This window comes from Myxine glutinosa, chromosome 1 (genome assembly GCF_964187855.1).
Source record: "Myxine glutinosa chromosome 1, kmMyxGlut1.1, whole genome shotgun sequence".
Taxonomy (NCBI): Eukaryota; Metazoa; Chordata; class Myxini; order Myxiniformes; family Myxinidae; genus Myxine; species Myxine glutinosa.
In genome coordinates this window covers 72,077,894-72,102,790 of record NC_136261.1, presented here as the reverse complement: position 1 = coordinate 72,102,790, position 24,897 = coordinate 72,077,894, and the positions used below count along the sequence as shown (strand labels likewise).

The window sequence follows — 24,897 nt, the reverse complement described above, 5'->3', positions numbered from 1 at the left end:
CTCTGTGTCTGTCTCTCTCTGTGTCTGTCTCTCTCTGTGTCTGTCTCTCTCTGTGTCTGTCTCTCTCTGTGTCTGTCTCTCTCTGTGTCTGTCTCTCTCTGTGTCTGTCTCTCTCTGTGTCTGTCTCTCTCTGTGTCTGTCTCTCTCTGTGTCTGTCTCTCTCTGTGTCTGTCTCTCTCTGTGTCTGTCTCTCTCTGTGTCTGTCTCTCTCTGTGTCTGTCTCTCTCTGTGTCTGTCTCTCTCTGTGTCTGTCTCTCTCTGTGTCTGTCTCTCTCTGTGTCTGTCTCTCTCTGTCTCTGTCTCTCTCTGTCTCTGTCTCTGTCTCTCTCTGTCTCTGTCTCTCTCTGTCTCTGTCTCTGTCTCTCTCTGTCTGTATATCTCTCTGTGTATGTGTCTCTCTGTGTCTCTCAGTGTCTGTGTCTGTGTCTCTCTGTGTCTGTGTCTCTCTGTGTCTGTCTCTCTCTGTGTCTGTGTCTCTCTGTGTCTGTGTCTCTCTGTGTCTGTGTCTCTCTGTGTCTGTGTCTCTCTGTGTCTGTCTCTCTCTGTGTCTGTCTCTCTCTGTGTCTGTCTCTCTCTGTGTCTGTCTGTCTCTCTCTGTGTCTGTCTCTCTCTGTGTCTGTCTCTCTCTGTGTCTGTCTCTCTCTGTGTCTGTCTCTCTCTGTGTCTGTCTCTCTCTGTGTCTGTCTCTCTCTGTGTCTGTCTCTCTCTGTGTCTGTCTCTCTCTGTGTCTGTCTCTCTCTGTGTCTGTCTCTCTCTGTGTCTGTCTCTCTCTGTGTCTGTCTCTCTCTGTGTCTGTCTCTCTCTGTGTCTGTCTCTCTCTGTGTCTGTCTCTCTCTGTGTCTGTCTCTCTCTGTGTCTGTCTCTCTCTGTGTCTGTCTCTCTCTGTGTCTGTCTCTCTCTGTGTCTGTCTCTCTCTGTGTCTGTCTCTCTCTGTGTCTGTCTCTCTCTGTGTCTGTCTCTCTCTGTGTCTGTCTCTCTCTGTGTCTGTCTCTCTCTGTGTCTGTCTCTCTCTGTCTCTGTCTCTCTCTGTCTCTGTCTCTCTCTGTCTCTGTCTCTGTCTCTCTCTGTCTGTATATCTCTCTGTGTATGTGTCTCTCTCTGTCTCTGTCTCTGTCTCTCTCTGTCTGTATATCTCTCTGTGTATGTGTCTCTCTGTGTCTCTCAGTGTCTGTGTCTGTGTCTCTCTGTGTCTGTGTCTCTCTGTGTCTGTCTCTCTCTGTGTCTGTCTCTCTCTGTGTCTGTCTCTCTCTGTGTCTGTCTCTCTCTGTGTCTGTCTCTCTCTGTGTCTGTCTCTCTCTGTGTCTGTCTCTCTCTGTGTCTGTCTCTCTCTGTGTCTGTCTCTCTCTGTGTCTGTCTCTCTCTGTGTCTGTCTCTCTCTGTGTCTGTCTCTCTCTGTGTCTGTCTCTCTCTGTGTCTGTCTCTCTCTGTGTCTGTCTCTCTCTGTGTCTGTCTCTCTCTGTGTCTGTCTCTCTCTGTGTCTGTCTCTCTCTGTGTCTGTCTCTCTCTGTGTCTGTCTCTCTCTGTGTCTGTCTCTCTCTGTCTCTGTCTCTCTCTGTCTCTGTCTCTCTCTGTCTCTGTCTCTGTCTCTCTCTGTCTGTATATCTCTCTGTGTATGTGTCTCTCTGTGTCTCTCAGTGTCTGTGTCTGTGTCTCTCTGTGTCTGTGTCTCTCTGTGTCTGTCTCTCTCTGTGTCTGTGTCTCTCTGTGTCTGTGTCTCTCTGTGTCTGTGTCTCTCTGTGTCTGTGTCTCTCTGTGTCTGTCTCTCTCTGTGTCTGTCTCTCTCTGTGTCTGTCTCTCTCTGTGTCTGTCTGTCTCTCTCTGTGTCTGTCTCTCTCTGTGTCTGTCTCTCTCTGTGTCTGTCTCTCTCTGTGTCTGTCTCTCTCTGTGTCTGTCTCTCTCTGTGTCTGTCTCTCTCTGTGTCTGTCTCTCTCTGTGTCTGTCTCTCTCTGTGTCTGTCTCTCTCTGTGTCTGTCTCTCTCTGTGTCTGTCTCTCTCTGTGTCTGTCTCTCTCTGTGTCTGTCTCTCTCTGTGTCTGTCTCTCTCTGTCTCTGTCTCTCTCTGTCTCTGTCTCTCTCTGTCTCTGTCTCTGTCTCTCTCTGTCTGTATATCTCTCTGTGTATGTGTCTCTCTCTGTCTCTGTCTCTGTCTCTCTCTGTCTGTATATCTCTCTGTGTATGTGTCTCTCTGTGTCTCTCAGTGTCTGTGTCTGTGTCTCTCTGTGTCTGTGTCTCTCTGTGTCTGTGTCTCTCTGTGTCTGTGTCTCTCTGTGTCTGTGTCTCTCTGTGTCTGTGTCTCTCTGTGTCTGTGTCTCTCTGTGTCTGTGTCTCTCTGTGTCTGTGTCTCTCTGTGTCTGTGTCTCTCTGTGTCTGTGTCTCTCTGTGTCTGTGTCTCTCTGTGTCTGTGTCTCTCTGTGTCTGTGTCTCTCTGTGTCTGTGTCTCTCTGTGTCTGTGTCTCTCTGTGTCTGTGTCTCTCTGTGTCTGTGTCTCTCTGTGTCTGTGTCTCTCTGTGTCTGTGTCTCTCTGTGTCTGTGTCTCTCTGTGTCTGTGTCTCTCTGTGTCTGTGTCTCTCTGTGTCTGTGTCTCTCTGCGTCTGTGTCTCTCTGTGTCTGTGTCTCTCTGTGTCTGTGTCTCTCTGTGTCTCTCTCTGTGTATATGTCTGTGTGTGTGTGTGTCTGTGTGTCTGTGCGTTTGTCTGGGCATTTGTCTGTGTGTTTGTCTGTGTGTTTGTCTGTCTCTATCTTTCTCTCTCCGATTTGTCTTGTTTTAAGTAAAATAACCATTTATGTAATCAATGCTTTACAGGTTAACGATTCGATAAATGCTTTAAAAGTTATGATATAAAACACATTGATTAAAAATTAAATTGGTATTCTAGACGATTCTCAGACAACTGTCACATGGGGGGTTTCCGACAACTGTCACATGGGGGGTTTCCGACAACTGTCACATGGGGGGTTTCCGACAACTGTCACATGGGGGTTTCCGACAACTGTCACATGGGGGGTTTCCGACAACTGTCACATGGGGGGGTTTCTGACAACTGTCACATGGGGGGGGTTTCCGACAACTGTCACATGGGGGGGTTTCCGACAACTGTCACATGGGGGGGTTTCCGACAACTGTCACATGGGGGGTTTCCGACAACTGTCACATGGGGGGTTTCCGGCAACTGTCACATGGGGGGTTTCCGACAACTGTCACATGGGGGGTTTCCGACAACCGTCACATGGGGGGTTTCCGACAGCCGTCACATGGGGGGTTTCCGACAACTGTCACATGGGGGGTTTCCGACAACTGTCACATGGGGGGTTTCCGACAACTGTCACATGGGGGGTTTCCGACAACTGTCACATGGGGGGTTTCCGACAACTGTCACATGGGGGGTTTCCGACAACTGTCACATGGGGGGTTTCCGACAACTGTCACATGGGGGGTTTCCGACAACTGTCACATGGGGGGTTTCCGACAACTGTCACATGGGGGGGTTTCCGACAACTGTCACATGGGGGGTTTCCGACAACTGTCACATGGGGGGTTTCCGACAACTGTCACATGGGGGGTTTCCGACAACTGTCACATGGGGGGTTTCCGACAACTGTCACATGGGGGGTTTCTGACAACTGTCACATGGGGGGGGGGGTGTCTGACAACTGTCACATGGGGGGTTTCTGACAACCGTCACATGGGGGGGGGGGGTATCCGACAATCGTCTCACAGGAGATTTAAGGATCCAAAGTATAGGTTCTCCGGGCAGGAGATTCGGTTCTGCCAAAGAACCATTGCATTTGAGGGTGTAGTCAAGGTATATGTTTAACCATGTTGCCTTTTGAAAGCAATCAATGAAAACTCAAACGAAATAGCTCAAAGATGTATGTGCTACACTGAGATATGTAGTGTTCTTTGGTAGATAGACTCATACAGGCCCAGTGCAACTACAACATGAGATTATGTGACTTTTGTTTAAGCCAACACCTTGGATATCATCGTTGTTGTTGAAGGAGGAACAATGTTAGAAACAGGTTCAACTACCTTATCAAAGTATGCTCAAACCCTCAATTCTGTTGCCACCGATCCCAGTCCGGGTTTGAGCCTCTTTGGAACAAGTGAGCTTCGCTGCTTCATTAATAAGCCAAGTTCTTCCGATACGATAAAATGTGCCGGCTTGTGTTTCTCATCATCCAACTCATTTATCATCATCATCAACATTATCATCATCATCATCATCATCATCATCATCATCATCACCTCCACCAGATCAGATCATCATCATCTTCTGATAATGATATTCATCATCAGCTCATAAGAGCACGTGTACCTCCACCAGGCTGAAAAGTTTACGTTTTTTTTAATCCCACTGATCGGCCGGATCTGCATCAGGACCGGAACCCAAACCTAAAGGATTCATCCTCGTCCCACTCCCGCTCCCAAATACCATAAACATTTACCCAGAGAGAATTTGCGGGCTCGCACCATGCTGAACCCCAAGATTATGAATTTTTTTTAACCTGCCTAAAACATACCCGAGCACACCCGAAGTACAACCATCAGTTTTCGTTCCATTCTGTCCAGAAGTTCAGGAGTGTGTACAAGACAAACAAACCCCAGAAACCCACAAGCAGACACATAAACAGACACTTCTCATTAGGGTGGTCCACAGATGTATGTAATATTTAATACTATTAAACATCCATGCTCCACAAGGCTGCCCTTGTTCCTATGTTTATAAAGATCATATGAACCAAATATGAGGTCAATTGGAACTTATTTAGAGGTTGCTCAAAAAATAACATTTTGAATTTATCCTGTTTTTTTCAGATGGCAGAAACTCGCAGCTCTTCCACAGTTTGGTTGCTGGGCAAGTCTGAAAAGGAACTAATATGTGGGGGACTACCAACCAAAGGACACACATTGCAGAAAATGGTGTACCATCACATACAAGAACACCATACAGTTCGTGAAAGTGCCAAACTTAGCGTACAAGCTGTGTGTGCATACTGGGAGAAAGCAAGAATTCCAGTGCAGAGAGTAGATTCCTGTGAGCGCCAACTTTTGAAGTTGTATGATGCCTACAAACTGGTAAAGAAAAATAGAACCAAGACATTCGAAAACTATAGACTGAAGGAGCAGATGTTCAAAGATGATCTTCAATCCCTCTTCGATATCTCACCAAATGATGCGCTTGAGAAAATGACGAATGAAGAAGAGAAAGCATTCCTTATCATGCAGCGTGAGGATCCCTCAAGTTCATGTATGGGATCTGTGGACAACACTCTGGCAGTGGAGGAGAACAGAAAGCGTATCAGGCTTGAGAATGAAGATAAAAGAAGAAGAAACATGCTGCTGAGACTCTAACAGCAATGCAATCTGGTCCATCAACGTCGGCTGTGGTTGATGATGATAATGAGTCTGAGATTGAAAGCTCCGATTCAGGGGACAATGAATTCAAACTTCAAAGTCCATCTTCTGCCAAACAGGCGAAAAAGGCTCCAATCAAGGATCACTCCAGCAATAGTGGCAACTCTGGACAGAGTAAATCGCTCAGATCGGCATGCTGTGTTTGTGGCCAGTGCTTTTGCACAATCTCTTGGTCATACCATTGAAGACAAGTGCAAGCCAACAATAATAAATAATTTGAGTAATTGAAAATAGATAATTATCTATGAATTGATGTATGATGCTAAAAATTCTGTATCTTATTATTCATTAAAAGTAGAAGAAATTCATTTCACGTAGAAGTAATTCAATTATAGCACGTACACGTCGAGGCATGCTGTTCACGAGATTTGCCAAGATTTGGACAGGAATCGCTTGCCATGCAGTGACAATAGTCTGCAGCAATTCACGCACAGAGGTAGGCTGCTGGTCCAAGTTGTCGATTTGACGCGTTAATTCTGCCCACAAGTTCTCTATCGGATTCATATCCGGGGACATGGCACGCCACTCCATATGCTCTACACCACGGTCAGCAAGAAAGTGTTGGATCATGCGAGCACGATGAGGCCGTGCATTGTCATCTTGGAAGACAAAGTTTCCTCGAAAGGCTGCACGAGCAAATGGAAGCAATGTTTCTTCCAGAATGACCCTGTACTTGAACTGGTTCAGGTTTCCATTCAGAACAACCAGGTCAGTTTTGCCCCCTGCATGAAAAGCAGCCCAAACGGTCACCCCACCACCTCCATCTTGGACTCTTGGCACTATACAATCTTCGTTGTGGGCTTCATGCACTTGTCTGCGCACTCGGACGCGGCCATCTTGACGATAGACCAGAAATCTAGACTCGTCACTGAAGGTCACGTGATTCCAGTGTCCTGGCTGCCGTTGACGGTGCTCTCTGGCCCACTGCAATCGGCACTGGCTGTGTTGTCTGGTCAGGCGTGGTTTTCTCAGGGGACGCCTGGCACGATAGCCTGCTTGAACCAGTCGTTGGTTGACTAGCCTTCTGGATACAGGCACATTTGTCAGTTGCTGCCACTCAGCCCTAAGCTGATTAGCTGACTTGGTACGGCCATTGCAGACTAACCGGTGCAGCTGGCGATCATCTCTCCTTGTGGTTCTGCGTGGACGTCCTGGCCTCGGTATTGGAGTAGGGACACCCCTCTAAGCATTTCGTTTCAGGATCTTTGACACCTGACCTTGAGTGATGCCATACTGCCGAGCAACAGCATGCTGTTTCATGCCAGAATTTCGTAAAGCCACCACTCCATGACAAACAGCATTGTCAAGTTGACGGACCATCTCCAGAGGAAGTGGCAATAACTTTTGTAGACGTGCAGCAGTTGTTTTCCACTAATACAGAACGCAACAACCCTTCTATACCCGATTGTGAAGCCAATCGTCAAATGTACCTGTCCTTACATTTTGTCACGCCACCTGTGATATAATCCTGTTATTGACTTCTTGCTGCGAAAGACAATCAGTGACATGGTTCTTTCAACAAAGACATCACCGAAGGGTAAAACAAACTCACCAGATTGATATACTGAGTTCAGAAAGTAAACCGAAGTCAAGAAAAAAAAAATATTCCATATTAAATGCCAAGTCTGTATATATACAATCGGGAGATTAAATCAGACGCGGACGTAGTTTCAGGACGGTCGATCTTTAATTTTCGACAAGCTTTCGACCAACAAAGGTCTTCTTCTTAGTCGTCCCCAAGTTCAGTGGAAGTCTGAACTGTCCCTTCCCTTCCCTGTGTCCCTTCTGTCCCTTCCGCTGAACTCTGAACTCTGTCCTTCTTCTGTCCCTTCCGCTGAACTTCCGCTTCTGTTCCTTCCGCTGTCCCTTCCTTCCGCTGTCCTTCCCTGTGTCCTTCCCTTGTCGTGAGTCTGTGTCCCTTCCGCTGAACTTGGTGAGTGTTGAAGGGTATAAAGGTGGGTGTTTGAGTGTTCCACGATGTTTGTTTGGTGCTGTGGATTCTGGATGTGGAGGTGTTGTTGTTGTTGTTCGCACTGGCTGGGGGTGGGGGTATGTATGCATCCAGGTGCAGTTGCTGCATGTGGATGTGTATGTGCCCCTGCTGGCCCACCTTAGCTGACCGTATCGAGGTTGAAGGGCCGAAACGGGATGATGCTGAGGACCCGGTCAGTGCGGCACACTTGTGACCAGGTGTGTTTTGAACTTGTGTGTGTATATATTATATATATATATATATATATATATATATATATATATATATATATATATACATACACACATCTCCTATATAAAACACAGTGTGTGTATGTGTGTGTGTGTGTGTGTGTATGTGTGTGTGTGTGTGTGTGTGTGTGTGTGTGTGTGTGTGTGTGTGTGTGTGTGTGTGTGTGTGTGTGTGTGTGTGTCCATTCATAAGGGAAGGTTTTAAAGGCTTTGAGTCGTGCTTTAGGAGGGATTTGAGGGGGGGAAGGGGGGATGGGGGGGGGGGGTTAATGGGCAATCTTTGAACACGACTGTGTGTCCACCGGTTGAAATACCTAAAAGACTCTGAGGACCCAAAAGACTCCAAGGACTCAGAAGACCCAAAATACCCTGTAGACTGTTAAACACAAAAGACCCATAAGACCCCAAGGACCCAGAAGACCTCAAGGACCCAAAATACTGAAAAGACCCTGAAGAACCAATGGACCCTAAAGACTCTGAAGACCCCAAGGATCCAAAAGACCCCAACAACCCAGAGGACCCAAATGACAAAGAGGATGCAGAAGACCCCCAAAGACTCTGAAGATCCAAAATACCCCAAGACCGAAAAGACCCAAAGACCCAAAATACTGAAAATGCCCTGAAGAACCAATGTACCCCAAAGACCCAAAAAACCATGAAGACCCAAAAGACCTCAAGGATCCAAAAGGCCCAAACAACCCCGAGGACCAAAATGACAAAGAGGACGCAGAAGACCCCCCAAGGACTCTGAAGATCCAAAATACCCCAAAGACCCAAAAGACCAAAAAAACACTGAAGACCCAATGGACCCAAAATACCCAAAAGACTCCAAGGATCCAAAAGACCCTGAAGATCCAAACAACCCTGAGGACCCACTGACCCAGAGGACCTAAACCAGAGGACCCAAACGACCCAAATTACAAAGAGGACACAGAAGACCCCCAAGGAGTCTGAAAACCCAAAATACCCTGAAGACCCAAAAGACTGAAAAGACCCTGAGGACCCAATGCACCCTGAATACCCAAAATATCCCAAAGAAAGACCCCAAAAACCCCAAAGACCCAAAAGAGCATGAAGATCCAAAATACCCCAAGGATACAAAAGACCCCAAGGACCCAGAAGACTCCCCAAGGACCCAGAAGACTCCCCAAGGACTCTGAAGACCCAAAACACCCCAAAGACCCAAAAAACCCCAAAGACTCAAAAGACCCTGAAGACCCAATGAGCCCCAAAGACCCTTAAATACCCCAAATATCCAGATTGAGGACCCAAAATACTCAAATGAGCTAAAAGACGCTGATGAACCAGAAGACCCAAAAGACCCCAAGGACCCAAATGACCCAGAGTACACAAAATATGCTGAAGACCCAAAAGACCCCAAGGACCCAAATGACCCAGAGGACACAAAAGACCCCAAGGACACAAAAGACCCCAAGGACACAAAAGACCCCAAGAACACAAAAGACCCCAAGGACACAAAACACCCCAAGGACACAAAACACCCCAAGGACACAAAACACCCCAAGGACACAAAACACCCCAAGGACACAAAACACCCCAAGGACACAAAACACCCCAAGGACACAAAACACCCCAAGGACACAAAACACCCCAAGGACACAAAACACCCCAAGGACACAAAACATCCCAAGGACACAAAACACCCCAAGGACACAAAACACCCCAAGGACACAAAACACCCCAAGGACACAAAACACCCCAAGGACTCCGAAGACCCAAATGAAGAGTAATTAATTATGCCTACTTACAATCCGAGCCTCAAGGTCGGTGTACAGAAGCGGTATTTTTTTAATCACAATAAATACAAGGCACAGGGAGGTGAAATTTGCTGCACATGCTGTGCAATGCGCGCAGAGTAAAACGAGTGTTCATTCACGTCTGTAGGATGTCTAATAAATAAAGAGGATATAAGCACCGCTGACACTAGGCCCAGACTTCAGACTTTGGCATGCTCATGTGGCTGTACCGCCAAAAACTGTTCCATCCCGTCATTTTGACGTGCTTTATACTAGTATATATTGATTTATTTATTTATTTATAAAACAATACACAATTAGTAAGGGAAACATATGAAAATCTGTTAACTAAATTGTTACCAAACAATTTCTTCACCAATATGTTTGTAAAGGTGTGTAATAACATGTGTTAAAATGTTAAAGGTCAACTCCTGTGGGAAACCCAGAAAAAAAGCTGTTGAATTCGGGTACCGAAAAATTATTTTCGAGAATTTTTATTTTTTTTAATCGGCCCTTAAGTAACTTATGAGGGGTCAAATAAGGGTTTTTCATGATTCTGAGTTGATTGTTAACATTTATATTTCACCACAGACACTCCTTTGTGGAAAAATAATTTCTAAATATATCTCATTTTCTACTTTGCAGGACATGGAGTCTAGCAATATGGATGAAGACGTTACTCCACCTGTGCTCAATTGCTTCATCTGTGCACGCTCGGATACACCAGCTGAAAGGCTCATACAGGCAACTCCAAAGGGATACTCAACTTTATTGAAACAAGCAGAAACTGTCGAAAATGTTACTGTTGTGGAACGTATGAAGGAGGCTCAAAAGGAAGGAAAACTGAGGTACCACCAGAAGTGTAAAAATGATCTGTACAACAACTTTGTTGCAACCACCAAGAAGTCAGCTCAAGCATCAAAGGCAGAGAAAGAGTCATCAAAGTTGAAGAGAAGACGCACTACTTGTGAGTTCAGTTCATCAACTGGCTGCAGTTCTAGAAGATCACAGTCAGTTGACCTCCTGTATAAGGATGTATGCATTCTTTGCAACCAACCAGCCCAGCTCTACAAAAATAATCCAGCACAAGCTAGAAAGAAATACAGAGTGCCAGATAATTTGACTGCAGATACACTGAAGGCAAGCTTGCTGAAGACAGCACGGAGTCGCGGGGATGACTGGGGCACTGAAGTCACTGGACGCCTGGAAGGGATCAACGACTTGGTAGCAGGAGAAACACTGTACCATTTGCGATGCAAACTTATGTTTGCGAGAGGTGACAGTTTGTCCAAGACTGATGAGGAAGGAAAAAGGAAGAGAGGACAGAGGAGTATTGATGAGGAGCGAGAGGCAGTTTTTATTGAATTCTGCGAATGGTTAGACTCAGAATTAGAGCATGGGGTAATGAACATGGACCAAGTCCATGAAAAGCTGCAGGAGTTTGATCAGTCACCAGAGAAGAGCCTTTCTTATTCAAAGCATTGGCTAAAGATAAAACTTCTAGAGAAATACGAAGACACCTTGTATTTCACAACACAGGAAAGAAGGGCAGATGTACTCTGTCTCAAAGATGGCACCGACAATATTCAGCGAGAGCATCATGCTAATCTTGACCATGGAGATGAGAAGACTCAGATCATAAAGACGGCACTCAAGTTCATATCCAATGATATTGCCTTGATTGATTTAGGTCCAAAGTCATACCCCACCACACACAGTATGACTGACATCGATAGTCAGCTGACACTTGTTCCTGCAAGCCTTCAGATGTTCTTGAGACCGATTGTCAAGACAGACGAAAGAGTTGCCGTTTGGGGGCAGAATTTTATTAAGGCCTGTCGACCTCGGTCTGGAGTATTGCCACACCAAATGGGGCTTGCCATACAACTTGATCATAGATTTGGGTCAAAATGGATGCTCAACAAGTTCCACCGGCTGGGATACACTGAGTCTTACACGGAGACACAAAACTACAAATACTGCTTCCTTAATAGTAGGAGTGGAGATGATGTTCCAGATACTTCTGGCACTCTTGACACCATTGTGGAGGAAACCGATGAACAGATCAATGATGAGGTTGCGGTTGATGCTGCGCTTGAGGATCAATCAGTGATGACAGCCAAAGTGCCAGCCAGTGAAAGTGAATTGTCAAGTAATGATCAGGTGGTCTTTATGGAGGTTGGGGAAACAAACAATGCAGTCACTCAGTTTGTTGGAGACAATATAGATTTAAACATTGTCTCTATTCACGGAAACACTCCCTTTCACTCAATGGGTTGGATTGAAGTCACCTCTCCGGCACCACCTTTGCCAGATCCACAGACAACAGCAGCTTTCCCCCGGGTGAAGTTGAAGGCACTCGACTAAGCTAAGATCCTGAGAGGAACTGAAGTAAAGATTATTCCATTTACGAACAGGAAACAGATAGGAACGAACGCGATCATGTTTCTCCCCCTCGCTGAGCTTTCCTCCTCCCTGGCTCATGATCAGCCACTCCTCACTCCAGGTGACACACTCTGGGCAGCGGGGTGGGTGATCAAACCAGAGACTCTACCTCCAACAGAGGGTGCAGCTGCACAACATTCACTCCGTGCCTACCTGCAGACCCGGGACTGGATCCTTCTACAGAGCATGTCTCTGAACCCCAGTGACTATGGATGGACAATAGGTGTGCATGGGTATGAGCCAGTTCCAACACTGGACCCCACGGCTCCTGAGGAGCTATTGCAGTTCACGAGCTGTAATTGTCATGGAGATTGCAGCAACCGGCGATGCAGCTGCAAGAAGAATGGGGTCACGTGCATCTCGGCCTGTGAAGTCTGTAATGGCATTACATGCAGAAACTGCAGTCATGATGTTGTTGAGTCTGAAGAAGACATAGACAATGACTGTTGAAACTTCTGACATTGTGAATGAGAAATAACTCTTGAGTATTATATATGTATGTGAAATAAAAGCTACTTTGTGTGTAAATGTAAAAGTGAAAATATAAATGTTAACAATCAACTCAGAATCATGAAAAACCCTTATTTGACCCCTCATAAGTTACTTAAGGGCCGATTAAAAAAAATAAAAATTCTCGAAAATAATTTTTCGGTACCCGAATTCAACAGCTTTTTTTCTGGGTTTCCCACGGGAGTTGAACTTCAACATTTTAACACATGTTATTACACACCTTTACAAACATATTGGTGAAGAAATTTTTTGGTAACAATTTAGTTAACAGATTTGTGAAATATCTCATAAAATGCCCTTACTAAATGCATTACAGCTACAGTAATGGACACAAACATATAATGATTCGACAATCTGAATCAGAAACAAGCCGGCACAATTCATCTGATCAGCCGAACTTGACTTATAAATGAGGCAGTGAATCTCACATCTTCTGCACAGGCTTGAAACAAGGCCTGCATTCCGGGCTACATAATTGAGGGTTTGAAGATCAATCTACCTATAAACTGACTTATCAATCTTCAACAACACCGACGACGACAATAGCTTGATCACCAGAGCGGGCTTGATATCCAATGTTTTGGCATAGTCACGTGACGATAACTCCATAAGGTCTATTGAACACGACATCAATTATTTAGCGTATTTCAAACCTTTCACCACGTTTCAAAATAAACCCAAGAAGATGAGTATTGGGTAGAAGGAAGAAATTGAAACGGCATTTTTGTTACTGCTTCAATACGCTCTAATAATGTGTACCTTTTCTGATGCATTGGGGGTACGTCACACCTGCTCTACTCTAAATGTCAATCTCAAAACCTGTCCATCCAAAAGCCTCGAACAAACGTGGCTTAAATTACACAAGTGATCAACCCTGGCATTTAGAAATTCCACGAAGGCAGTTTGAAATGGAACATGCTTGTTTACTTTGTTGTGCAGAAGTCAAGGCTCGTGGAAGGGCTAAGCAATAGAGGATAATAGGTTTACATACTGGTAAGGGGGGGGGGGGGGGGGGGGGTTGAAGGGGAGTAAAATGAGAATTGACAGGCGACGACACCTTGCATAATATTAATAATAAATCTTACCTTTATTGTTTTTTTTGGTAGATGCAAAACAGCACAAGCAGACAGGCAATGATTACTACCAATGACATTCCTCCAATTAAGCCAAGATGTCTCACTCCATCTTTTGGCGGTAATGCTGAGGTTATGGGTAGGAAGAGGGAAAAAAGAAGCAATGGTATCATTAGCATTAACCTGAAATCAAATCAGTCACAGTTTCTGAGACCAAATATATTTTGTCAAAGTTTTCTTCTTAGGACGTCGCCTCTAGATAACTCCGAGAGGAAGGCGTGTCTACCAGATCCCGGACGCCATTTGCAACCAGCAACTCTGGGCGGATCCTCCCACCCAAGGTCGGTTCACCATACTGGTGAGTTAAACAAGGCAAATGGGGACAGTCCCGGAAGTTACAGTTACACAACAGACCCTAGTCAGTCGGCCGAGTGAAACCAACCGCACCTAAGATTGAACTTGATAACAAACCCGAGCTGGACAAACACCTCAGCAGTCTTATGTTGCCATCAAAATGGACAGAATAAGTCAAGCCACGGTTTCTTAAATAAATGGCCTTTATTGCCCGTAGCAAGAAAAAGGCAAATATTTACCAAGGCAGGCCAAGCAGGTATTTACAAGGAGATGAAACAATGAAATGGCATATATGTACAATAATTACTTACAGCACTCATACATTCCCCTTATCACCTCCGCAACATTCCTGCCCTCAGAACCATATCTGCAATGACTTGACACTTTATAGTATCTATGCCGGCATCATGCATTCGATCTGGAAGGCAGAGCTTTGTGATTTGCAAGGAATGATAGGATGAATGATTGGTAATGAAGATGAGCTGATATACAAAGAAATATATGGGGTAAAGGATGGAACGCCTGCACACCTTCCACTTATTAACTCTGGCTCCCACGTTCTGACTGAAGTGAGGACCATCCAAACTCGCTCCCCTCCTGTACCTTACACAGCAGTGGCCTTGGTGTTTGCCTTAGGTGCTATGACGTGGGTAGGGCATCCCATCAATACCTCTCACATACAGTGCCTTCAGAAAGTATTCACACCGCTTGATATTTTTCACATTTTGTTGTGTTACAGCCTGAATTTAAAATGGATTAAATTGAGAAAAAAAATTCTCACTGATCTATACCTAATACCCCATAATGTGAAAGTGCAATTCTGGGGAAGGGGATGAAACAATTTCTAGAGTGTTGAAAGTTCCAAAGAGCACAGTGAGCTCCATCATGAGGAAATGGAAAGAATATGGAACAACCAGGACTCTTCCCAGAGCTGGCCATCCAACCAAACTGAGCAACCGGGCAAGAAGGAACTTGGTCACGGAGGTGACAAATAACCCAATGACCACTCTGACAGACCTACAGAGTTCCTTGGCTGAGACGAGAGAACCTGCTGGAAGCACAAGTCTCTGCAGCACTTCACAAAATCCAGGCTTTATGGGATAGTGGCCAGATGGAAGCCATGCCTGAGAAAAAGGCACATGACAGTCACCTGGGCCTGGGGTTTGCAAAATGGCATGTGGAAGACTGAGAGCATGAGGCAAAATATTCTGTGGTCTGATGAGATGAAAACTGAAAACTTTTTGGCCTGAATTGGAAGCTACACATTTGGCAGAAATTGACCACAGCTCATCACTCATCTAACACCATTCTGACCATGAAGCATTGGTGGTAGCAGCATCATGCTATGGGGATGCTTTTTTCAGCGACAGGGACTGGGAGAACAATGAATGGAGCCAAATACAGACAAACCATTGAGGAGAACCTGCTTCAGAGTGCAAAAGACCATAGACTGCGACAAAGATTGAAACTGCGATAGACTGCGACCAACAGGACAATGACCCCAAACATATAGGCAAAGTAACACTAGAATGGCTTCAGAACAAGAACATGAAAGTCCTCAAGTAGCCCAGCCCAAGCCCAGACTTTAATCCTTTTGAGAATCTGTGGAAAGACTTGAAGATTGTTGTTCACCGACGCTCCTCATCCAACTTGACAGAAATTGAGCAAATCTGCAAGAAAGAATGGGAGAAACTCCCCAAATCCAGATGTGTAAAGTTGAGACAGACACATCCAAGAAGACTCGAAGCTGTAATCGCTGTCAAAGGCGCTTTTATGAAGTATTGACTTGGGGTTGAATACTTGTGTAAATTCGATATTTCTGTATTTCATTTTTAATTATTTTGTAAAAACTTTGACATTATGGGGTACTACGTGTGGATTCATGACAAAAAAAAAAACTCAATTTACTCCATATTAAATTCAGGCTATAATACAACAAAATGTGGAAAAAATTCGAAGGGTGTGAATACTTGCTGAAGGCACTGTAGATGGTGCTAGGGTCTGTTGGTGGTGGCTTTTCCCACCAAAACTCGTGCCAATGGCCTGTATAGAAGCCTGCTCTGCTGCTCTTTCACATCTTCTCTCTGCCATTTTCACCCTATCATTTGCCCTACGCCATCTTCCTTCAGATTGGAAATCTGCCAACATCACTGCATTACATAAAAAGGCGCAACAACTGATCCTCTTAACTACTGACCTCTCAGCTTTCTTCCAATCACAAGCAAGGTTATGGAATCCATCATTGCAGTTGATATTAAATCCTTCCTTTTCTCCAACAATCTAATTTCAGACCACCAATTTGGTTTCAGACCAGGTCACTCCACCTTGGACATGCTGCTTATACTCACCCGACAATGGATGGAGGGCCTCAATGTCAGACATGAGATTAGGGCCGTCTCTCTGGACATAACTCTTGCTTTTGATACAGTCTGGCATCCTGCCTTACTCTCCAAACTCTCTGCCTGTGGAATCCAAGGCCAAACTTCACTCTTGGATTACTGACTTCCTCGACACTCACGGGCAATATGTGGCTCTCAATGGAACCCTTTCTTCTCCTCTCCCTGTAAAGGCTAGGGTGCACCTCGTCAGTGTTCTGGGCCCCCATCCTATTCCTAATCTTCATCAATGATCTCATTGACTCTGGAATATCCTCTTTATCTCTTTCATGATGACTCCACCCTCTGCTGTGACATAAGTCATCCTTCTGACAGGCAGGTAGCAACCTCTTCGCCCCTTCGCACACCTTCGCTGCTATCCACCTACAAAGCTTTCATCCACAGCTTGATGAAATACTGCTCTCCCCTCTGGGCTGGATTCCCTGCCTCACACCTTTCTCAGCTTGATGCCATGGAAGCCAAGGCTTTCAAGATCATTGGAATCTTTCACAATGAAGCTGAGTCTACGAGCCTATCACTTCACCATTGCCGACAGGTTGGTAGTCTCTCTGTCTTATTTCACCACCTTTCTGTTCTTGCACCCTCTGCCCTCTCCATGCTTCGTCCCCCCAGGTATCTGCAGAACGCATGCAGTCCACCAGTAACCCCCTCCTAGTGAAACTGCCAAAATCCAGAACCATGGCTCACCTCCACTCATTTGCTCCTTATTTTTCCTGCCTGTGGAACCAACACCAATGGAACCCAAAACCAAGTCCAAAATCAAACTGCTTAGTTTGGAGAAACTTCTCTGCTATCCAGTCCTTCATACAGATGAACTCTCCTGATGTACTTGCCCTTTGTGAATCACGCCTCAATAGTGAGGTATAATCCGCCTGGTGTTGGGCTAGCGGCTAGGGTGCCAGCTTAGGATCCCAGGATCCTGGGTTCGAATCCCGGTCGATCGCTGAATTAACGCCAGGGGGGTTGACTCAGCCTGTCATCCTTCCGAGGTCGGCAAATTGAGTACCAGTTCACTGGTAATTCCCTGCTTGTCGTGAAAGGCGACAAAAAGGGTTGGCGGCAGGAAGGGCATCCGGCCGTAAAACATTGCTTCAAAAAGGGGACCGAAAAACAACAACCACCACGGTCCCCGAAAAAGGCCAACCCTCGCTTTGCGGGAAAAAATGGCCTCTAAATGTGGTTATTTATTATTTTATATATAATCCACATCTCTCGATGTGCCCGGCTATGTCTTCCATAGATTTGATTCTCCTCCTTCCCGTGGACTATGTATTTTTGCAAAGACCTCCTTGCCACTTTTCAGTGGGGTCAGTTTCGAAGAGGAAGCATACGAGTTAATTTCCCTCCACTCTTTACTTTATGCCACTACCCTCCCTTTACTTCTTGTATAGATCTCCATAATCACCCAATTGTGCTATCTTTGACGCTGTTTCTAAAAGCACAGACAGGGTGCTCTCCCGATACCCAGCAGATGAGATAATGGTCTTTGGAGACTTTAATGTCAATCACAAAGAGTCGTTAGTCCACTCATGCCACTGATGCTTCTGGTGTCAAGAGCTTACAATTTTGCTCTGTCACATGATATTACCCAGATAATTTCAGCTCTCACCCAAATTCCAGACTGTACTACTGATAAGAGGTATCTTCTTCATTTGTTTTTGTGCTCAAATCCTAGGGATTGCACTGCCAAGATTTTAACTTCACTCAGAAATTCAGATCATGCCAACATTGAAGTCCAATTAACATACCCAATACAAATAGCTCCTCACCATCCACTACCACCCATCCATTTATTCGCACAGTTCTCCAGTATGGCAAGGCCGAATGGGATGCCTTTCGATCTTTCCTGGGGTATATTCCCTGGAAGTCAGTCTTTTGTCTCAAGCCCTTCTGAGGCAGCCAATGAGGTGAATGAATGGATTTCAGCTGGCATGGATCTCTTTATTCCTGCTCAGACCTATCAAATGAAAACTAAATCCCAGCCTTGGTTCACTCCTGCTTGTGATGCAATCGAAAACATTTCTTTCATCGGTACCAAACAAACAGAGTTGGGTCTAGGTGAAGCTTATCATCATTTTGACTAGCTGATAACCACTGCAAGCAAATTCGAGTTTAGGTGAAGTCCAATTACTCAAAGTCTGTTTATAACTCTTTCATTGTAATTTTAACACTATGCCTAAGTTCCAGAAACTTTAGTGAGTTGCTCACAGTTTTCTTCACCGAAATCGATCAATAGTCCGTCCTTTTCAATGGTCCTGAAGTCCTTTCCTCCCCCATTGGTAAAGTCAATCTCTTTGCTGAGCGTTTCGCTGCAAACTCCACACTTGATGACCAAAATCAATCGCTGCCGAGTCGTTCCACCCATGTGGACATCAAAATATCCACTGTCATTATCACTCCTCAAAGTTGGGAAAGTCATCTGAGGGCTGGACATTTCAAAGGGCTATTACTGTATCAGATCATATCCCTGCAATTGTCCTGAAGATGTGCTTGCCAAAAATGTCCCTTATTATCTCAAAACTGTACAACTTATGCCTATCAAAGTCGGTTTTCCCATCTTACTGGAAGTTGGCTTCAGTTGTACCTGCATTTAAAGGCTATGGGTAGAAATCTGATCCATCCAACGATAGGCCGATCAGCCTTCTTCCCATTATGAGCAAAGTATTTGAATGGCTTATCAATGAGCGCTTATGACTTTCCTGGAAGACACCAATCTCCTAACTCAGTGGTTGCCAAACCCATGGTCGCGACCCAAATGAGGGTCGCGAGAGTGTTCCCAAGGGTCGTGGGATGGTCTCAAAAAAAGAAATATTATAGTGTTATAAGGGGATTACTTCCCTGGCACAATACAAGGATTATTGAAATAGTAATTAAAGTAGAATAGTTGTGGATAATATAGCATCTGTTATGTTTGGAATTCACGTGTTATAATTCACATATAATTTATGTTTGGAATTCACATGTTATAGTTCATATGTATGAGAAACGGAAGTGACGGTTGGTTTTGGACAGTGGGAGGAGCTAAGGAAAGATGGGGTTTTTGGAGGCCTAATGGGCATGCTGTGCTGCGTTGAGACTTCGGATTAAACCGTTGATGTTACCATCAAGTACGTTTCGGGTAATTGCTGGATACAACAGCATCCATATACGCTTGATATAATAATGTTAGAGTCCGTTCACGTCCATTACTCGTGCGTCAAGCAGACCAGCGAGGAGCCTGGTGTTAAGTATCACTCTTATCTGAATGCGATATTATAGATGCCGCTGTAATTTTAGGGTTTTGAGCTTAATTATCGAATGCACTGGTTTTATTCGTTAAACGTTTTTATTTAAATTTAAAATGTTTGATTTTTATACATTCATAACTGTTCCAGATGAGTTTATCATCGGAGTTTATTTAATTATACTCTGATTTAGAATAAAAAAGAAATTTTGGTAACATTCAAGAATGTACAAGAAAACCAATTTTTCACATATAAGAAATTTGATTTTCGCATGTGTCGACAGTTCACAATCTGACAGTCGTGCTTTCACTTGTTTACTGGAGGCTGAGATCTAGTTACTACAAACAAAGTAAGTATTGCCTGCATCTTACTTTGATCTCTCCGACTCTCTGGAAAATCCTCTCTATCTCTTTGCTGATGACTCCACTCTCTGCCGCTCCATTCCTCTTCCCGCAGATCGGCAGTCTGCAGCCTCCTCACTCTCTAAAGACCTGGACAAAATCACAGACTGGTCAAACAAGTGGAACATGTCTTTCAATCCTGACAAATCTCACACTCTTACTATGTCTCTCCGAAAAGATCGACTGGACAACCCTCCCATCTACTTTCTCAACAATCCTCTCCAAGAAGTTCTGTCGCTCAAGCTTTTGGGTCTCACTATCTGCCATGATCTTTCTTGGGAAAACCACATTTCCAAGCTGGCCTCCAAAGCCAGTTGCCGACTGGGCATCCTCCGTCGTGCGAAGTCCTTCCTAGGCACACCTGAGCTCCTCACCACATACAAGGCTTTCATCCGCAGCTCAATGGAATACTGTTCTCCCCTATGGGCTGGTGCTCCTGCCTCACACCTGGCTCGGCTTCACGCTGTTGAATCCATAGCTTTCAGAATCATTGAAATCTCCCGCGATGAAGCTATCTCTGAGGGCCTTTCACTCACTCACCGCAGGCAGGTCGGTGGTCTTTCTGTCTTCTACCGACTCCTCTCCGGCCTTGCTCCCCCAGCTCTCTCTGTGCTCTGTCCCCCAAATATTCCTACAGGTCGCACAAGATCTGCCAGCCACCCTCTGATGGTTAAACTGCCGAAATCTCGGCTCTCTGCTCACCTTCACTCTTTCATTCCTCTTTTCTCCCGCCTCTGGAACAAACTCCCACACTCACTTCAATCACACTCCTCCCTCCAGGTCTTTAAAACAGCTGTTCACCACCATCTCTTATCTTCCCCCATCCAAAACCTTGATCTTTTCTACCCCCACTAATTCACCACAGATCCACCTTGTTTGAAATTCCAACTTCTTTCCTGGAAGTCCTGGCAGTGTCCATATGTTTTATACCTCTCCCACCCCCCCCCCCCCCCTTCCCATGCCTCCCCCCCAAAGCCCTCTCCCTCCCACAGTTCTCTTGATGTCTCCATGTCTCTCGGTCCCTGCTCTCAAATGTTGTGTTTGTGTCCTTCCCCCTCTCTCTAACGCTCCCGATGTTATTTGTTTTATGTGTCTGTTTGTCTTTCTGTGTGATTAATGTTCGCTCTTTCACGAGCCTCGATCTTGTATACAAAAAAAAAAAAAAAAAAAAAAATCATACTTGTCTTTATTTAAGTGTGCTTTTGGATGAATGTTACTGTGTATAGAGTCAAATAATATAATAATTAATAATAATTAACTTTACAATATTGGTTAATTTTAACTTTTTGAACAATTTCCAATGTTTTCTAAAAATGTTAGAAACATTACCAGAAACAACTGGTAACAATTGTTACGGAATCCGACGACGGCGCTCCCCTTACCAAGGGGGGGTTAACCCCTTGTCCTGTATACTGGCCGTCGCCGATCCTGGTACTTGTAACGTTCCTTTGTGGGGGGGATTGATCAGGGCTATTGGTCCAGGTATTAGCCCGAATACCTTTATCAATCCCTCCGCAAAACAAGGAGACAAGTACCGCTCTTAGAAAACATGTTAGAAAACTCCCGTATTCGAAATTTTGGACCCAACTTGAGGATAAGCCCATTCTGACTCGGGAGGGTGAAAAAACTCTTCTCCCTTTTCCAACAATATATCTCTGTGAACAAGGATTTTTAGGTCTTATTGCAATCAAGACTAAAGCAAGGAACCACGTGGATCCTCAGCATGACTTGCGTTGTGCTATGTCCATCAACATAAAACCAAACTTAGAGGAGCTTACCCACAAAATGAAGCAGTATCACGGTAGCCACTGAGAAAATCTTTGTGTAATAAAGTCTCATTTTCATGTAAATTTGTTTTTCATTTTGTCCAATTAAAAACTCTTTGAAAATCATTATGTGTTGGTAATTAATTAAATAAAACTATATGAATAAACAATGTATCAAAATGATAGGTCATTAACACTGCATGTACAGCGTTTAGGGTCACCAGGTCAGGACAAGATTGTATTCAGTGTCGCCACCAAAAAAGTTTGGGAACCACTGTGACCTAAATGATGCTCAATATGGCTTCCTCCATTTCCAGTGTACTGGTAATGTTCTTTCCCTCATAACTGAGCACGTGAACCAGGCCCTAGACCGGCATGGCCAGGCCAGACTCTTAGCCCTTGACATTACATCTCGTAGGGCTTTTGATAAAGTTTGGCATAAGGGTCTCATTCACAAGCTAAAGTCGTATGGTATCTCTAGGCTTTTGCTTGCAATAATCTCAGACTTTCTCACAGATCGCCAATTTTATGTACCATGAAGATCAATCTACTGCAACCGATAACATTAATGTAGATGTTCCCCAAGGATCTGTGTTGGGGCCTTCTTCGTTTCTCCTTTCCATAAATGACCTGCCCAACAACATTTCATCACGGCTAGCCATTTATGCTGATGACTCAACCCTATACACTACGTATCCTGGCTCATTGCCTGTATCACTCCGCCTTCAAGCCAGCATCAATCTAAATTGGGACCTTGAGAATATTAGTAACTGGGGAAAAGACAGGTTCATCAGCATCAATCAAAAGAATACCCACCTGCTATCTGGGTCCAGGTCAAGATTCCCCTCTTTGCACAACCTGGTTATGGGCCAAACACCATCACAAGAACTTGATGGCATCCCTATTCTTAGTCTGGACATAACTTCTGGCCTTAGTTGGGATAAGTACATTTCTGGCAATGCCAAAAAAGCCTCTCAGCGACTTGGCTGCTTGTATCAAGCTCAACAATACTTCCTCCCGAGGCTTTGCTCCACCTGTTCACGACCACCACATGTCCAGTCATGGAATGCTGTAGTCACATCTAGGCGGGTGCCCCGACTCATCTTCTGTCCCTTCTTGACAGAATTAAAGGACAAGTTGTTAACCTAGTAGGCCATGATCTGGCATCATCGCTGGAGCCACTCTCAGTTCGACGGTCTGTGGCATCTCTGTTTCCCTTCTACAGGTACTATAATGGAAGATGCTCAAAGGGCCTTTCACTACTTGTCCCTCCTTTACATATTTTCATACGCTTGGCATGTTTGGCAGCCTCAGCATTCCCCACACTGTCTTTGTTTCTAAGGTCACACAGTATGATATTCCTCCGTTTTTTCCCCCATGCACTGCCAAACTCGAGAATTCCCTTCCTGCATTCTGTTTCCCAGCAACATACAACCGTCCCAGTTAAAGAGAGATGCAAATAGGTATCTCCCTTTCCAAATAATTCCCCTTCCCACAATTTCTTATTTCTAGCACCAACCTTTGAGTGTCCTTAATTGCTTTGTGATGGGCAAACTCCCCATAAAAATACAAAAACTAAAAGAAACTTCCACACGCTCTTCAACCTCATTCTTCCCTCCAGGTCTTACAAGACAGCTGTTCACCACCATCTCAAATCATCCCAAATCCAAATCTTTTCTATACCCGTTAAACTACCGCTGACCCTCCCAATGTTTTGCTTTTGTAACCATATTGTCCATCCCTTGCATCTTTCCCTACCCCTCATCATTACCTGTGTCCCTTGTTTTTCCATCTCGTCTGTTCCCCCCTTCTCCTGCTGTTCCTTTTGTTATGCTGCGTCCTGGTCCGTTCTATATTCCAGCTCTTCACGAGCCTCGACTATGTATATAAAAAAAGAAAAGAAGAAGAAGAAAATAACCATTGTTATACAGTTACCCCCTAGAAGGCATTGCCATGATGATAGCTTTAATTCGAAATTTTTTAACAAATCATATTCTGGTGATGCATCCAGGCAGACATGTACCTTGCAAATCCACCCTCCGCTCCCCCACATCCCTCCTTACCCCCTCCCCCCACCACCAACCAAACAATACATAAAATAGATTTGATAGAGTGTATTTTTAAACGTGCAATTTAAAATACATTTGACAAGGTTCACATTAAAATTTGAAATTCAATCCAATCAATCAATCCCAATAAACAGCAATCTGTGATGCAAACATCTAAAAACCGCAGAATTAAACAGTGACATACAATTAACCCTAATTAGCATACAAGTGTTAATTATAACCATAACTTTAATGCCTTGGCATTGTGAATCAATCCATGGAAGCCCACCTGCCCATACTTGTGTTCCCTTTCGAAAACCATGCTGGTGAGCTTACCGTACACAGATATCAACGTACAAGTGTTTCGGTCTATCGCAAGCTTGGAAGCCATATCCATTCGCAACATTCTCACCTGGTATCGGGCAGGACCGTGTGCTTTCTTCTCCCTTGTTATGTGCAGTGCAGTCAACAACCTCTCCTGGTTTTGCCGATTCCACCACAAACTGCACCGTCACCTTCGTTTGCCCTTTCTTCCAATCCGATTTGCTCTCTTGAACCGAATGATTTGATCCAGTGTTATTCTGAGCTTTCCATGTCAGCGATATGTCCTTTTCTCCAATTGCTTCACAGGTCACATTAATAGAGTACGTATTTGTGTCATGATGCCATTGCGGATAACAAACGATATTGTGTCCAGATAAGGGCACTGTTGATGGAAAAAAAAAAAAAATCCTTTTCACAATGATACAAATCAGGAAATGGAACATTTTGAAAACGGTTAAAGAGAGGAACGTACATCATTTTTAATCCTCTGAAAGTAAAGACATTCAGTGCACTTCATAATTCATTCATTCATGGTAAACAAATTAACAGCTTTTAAAATTATAATTTTAAATTATAAGAATTGCAGAAGTCAACAGCTTTTAAAAACAAGGACAAAACGACATAAAATGCTATAACCCTATTAATTTTTTTTTATAGCTTTATAGCTTTAAAATGGAATTATACTCACCATTATGTTGCCAAATAGTTATACCCATCAACAAAATGGCCGCCACTCAGTGATTTTTGATCAGATTGCGGAGAAAAAAAAAAATGAACACCAATGGCCACTAGTTGGCCATATTTGATCAGATTATGAAAAAAAGAGCTACAATGGCCACGAGTCGGCCGTCTTTCATCTGATCTTGAAAAACAATGACATGCATAAGTAATATTATGTAAGTAATCATTCATTATATTATCTATGTGCCATGTTTGACCAAGATCAGTCAATGGTTTCCGT

At 44.4% G+C, this 24,897-nt stretch overlaps 1 protein-coding gene across 11 annotated transcripts in view; it reads right to left on the bottom strand.

Moving 5' to 3' along the window:
• The window catches only part of LOC137425091 (uncharacterized), an 891,893-nt gene that overhangs the window by 768,466 nt on the left and 98,530 nt on the right, over positions 1 to 24,897 (bottom strand). For 10 of the 11 annotated variants that reach the window (XM_068113162.2, XM_078773308.1, XM_078773317.1 and 7 more), the window contains 2 exons: positions 24,025 to 24,318; positions 13,436 to 13,550 (listed from right to left, as the gene is read on the bottom strand). In XM_068113162.2, the coding sequence (XP_067969263.2) occupies positions 13,438 to 13,550; positions 24,025 to 24,318 (407 nt within the window). In that variant the 3' untranslated portion in view covers positions 13,436 to 13,437. The remainder of the gene's footprint in view (positions 1 to 13,435; positions 13,551 to 24,024; positions 24,319 to 24,897) is intronic. The other variant, XM_078773288.1, reaches the window with a different exon arrangement.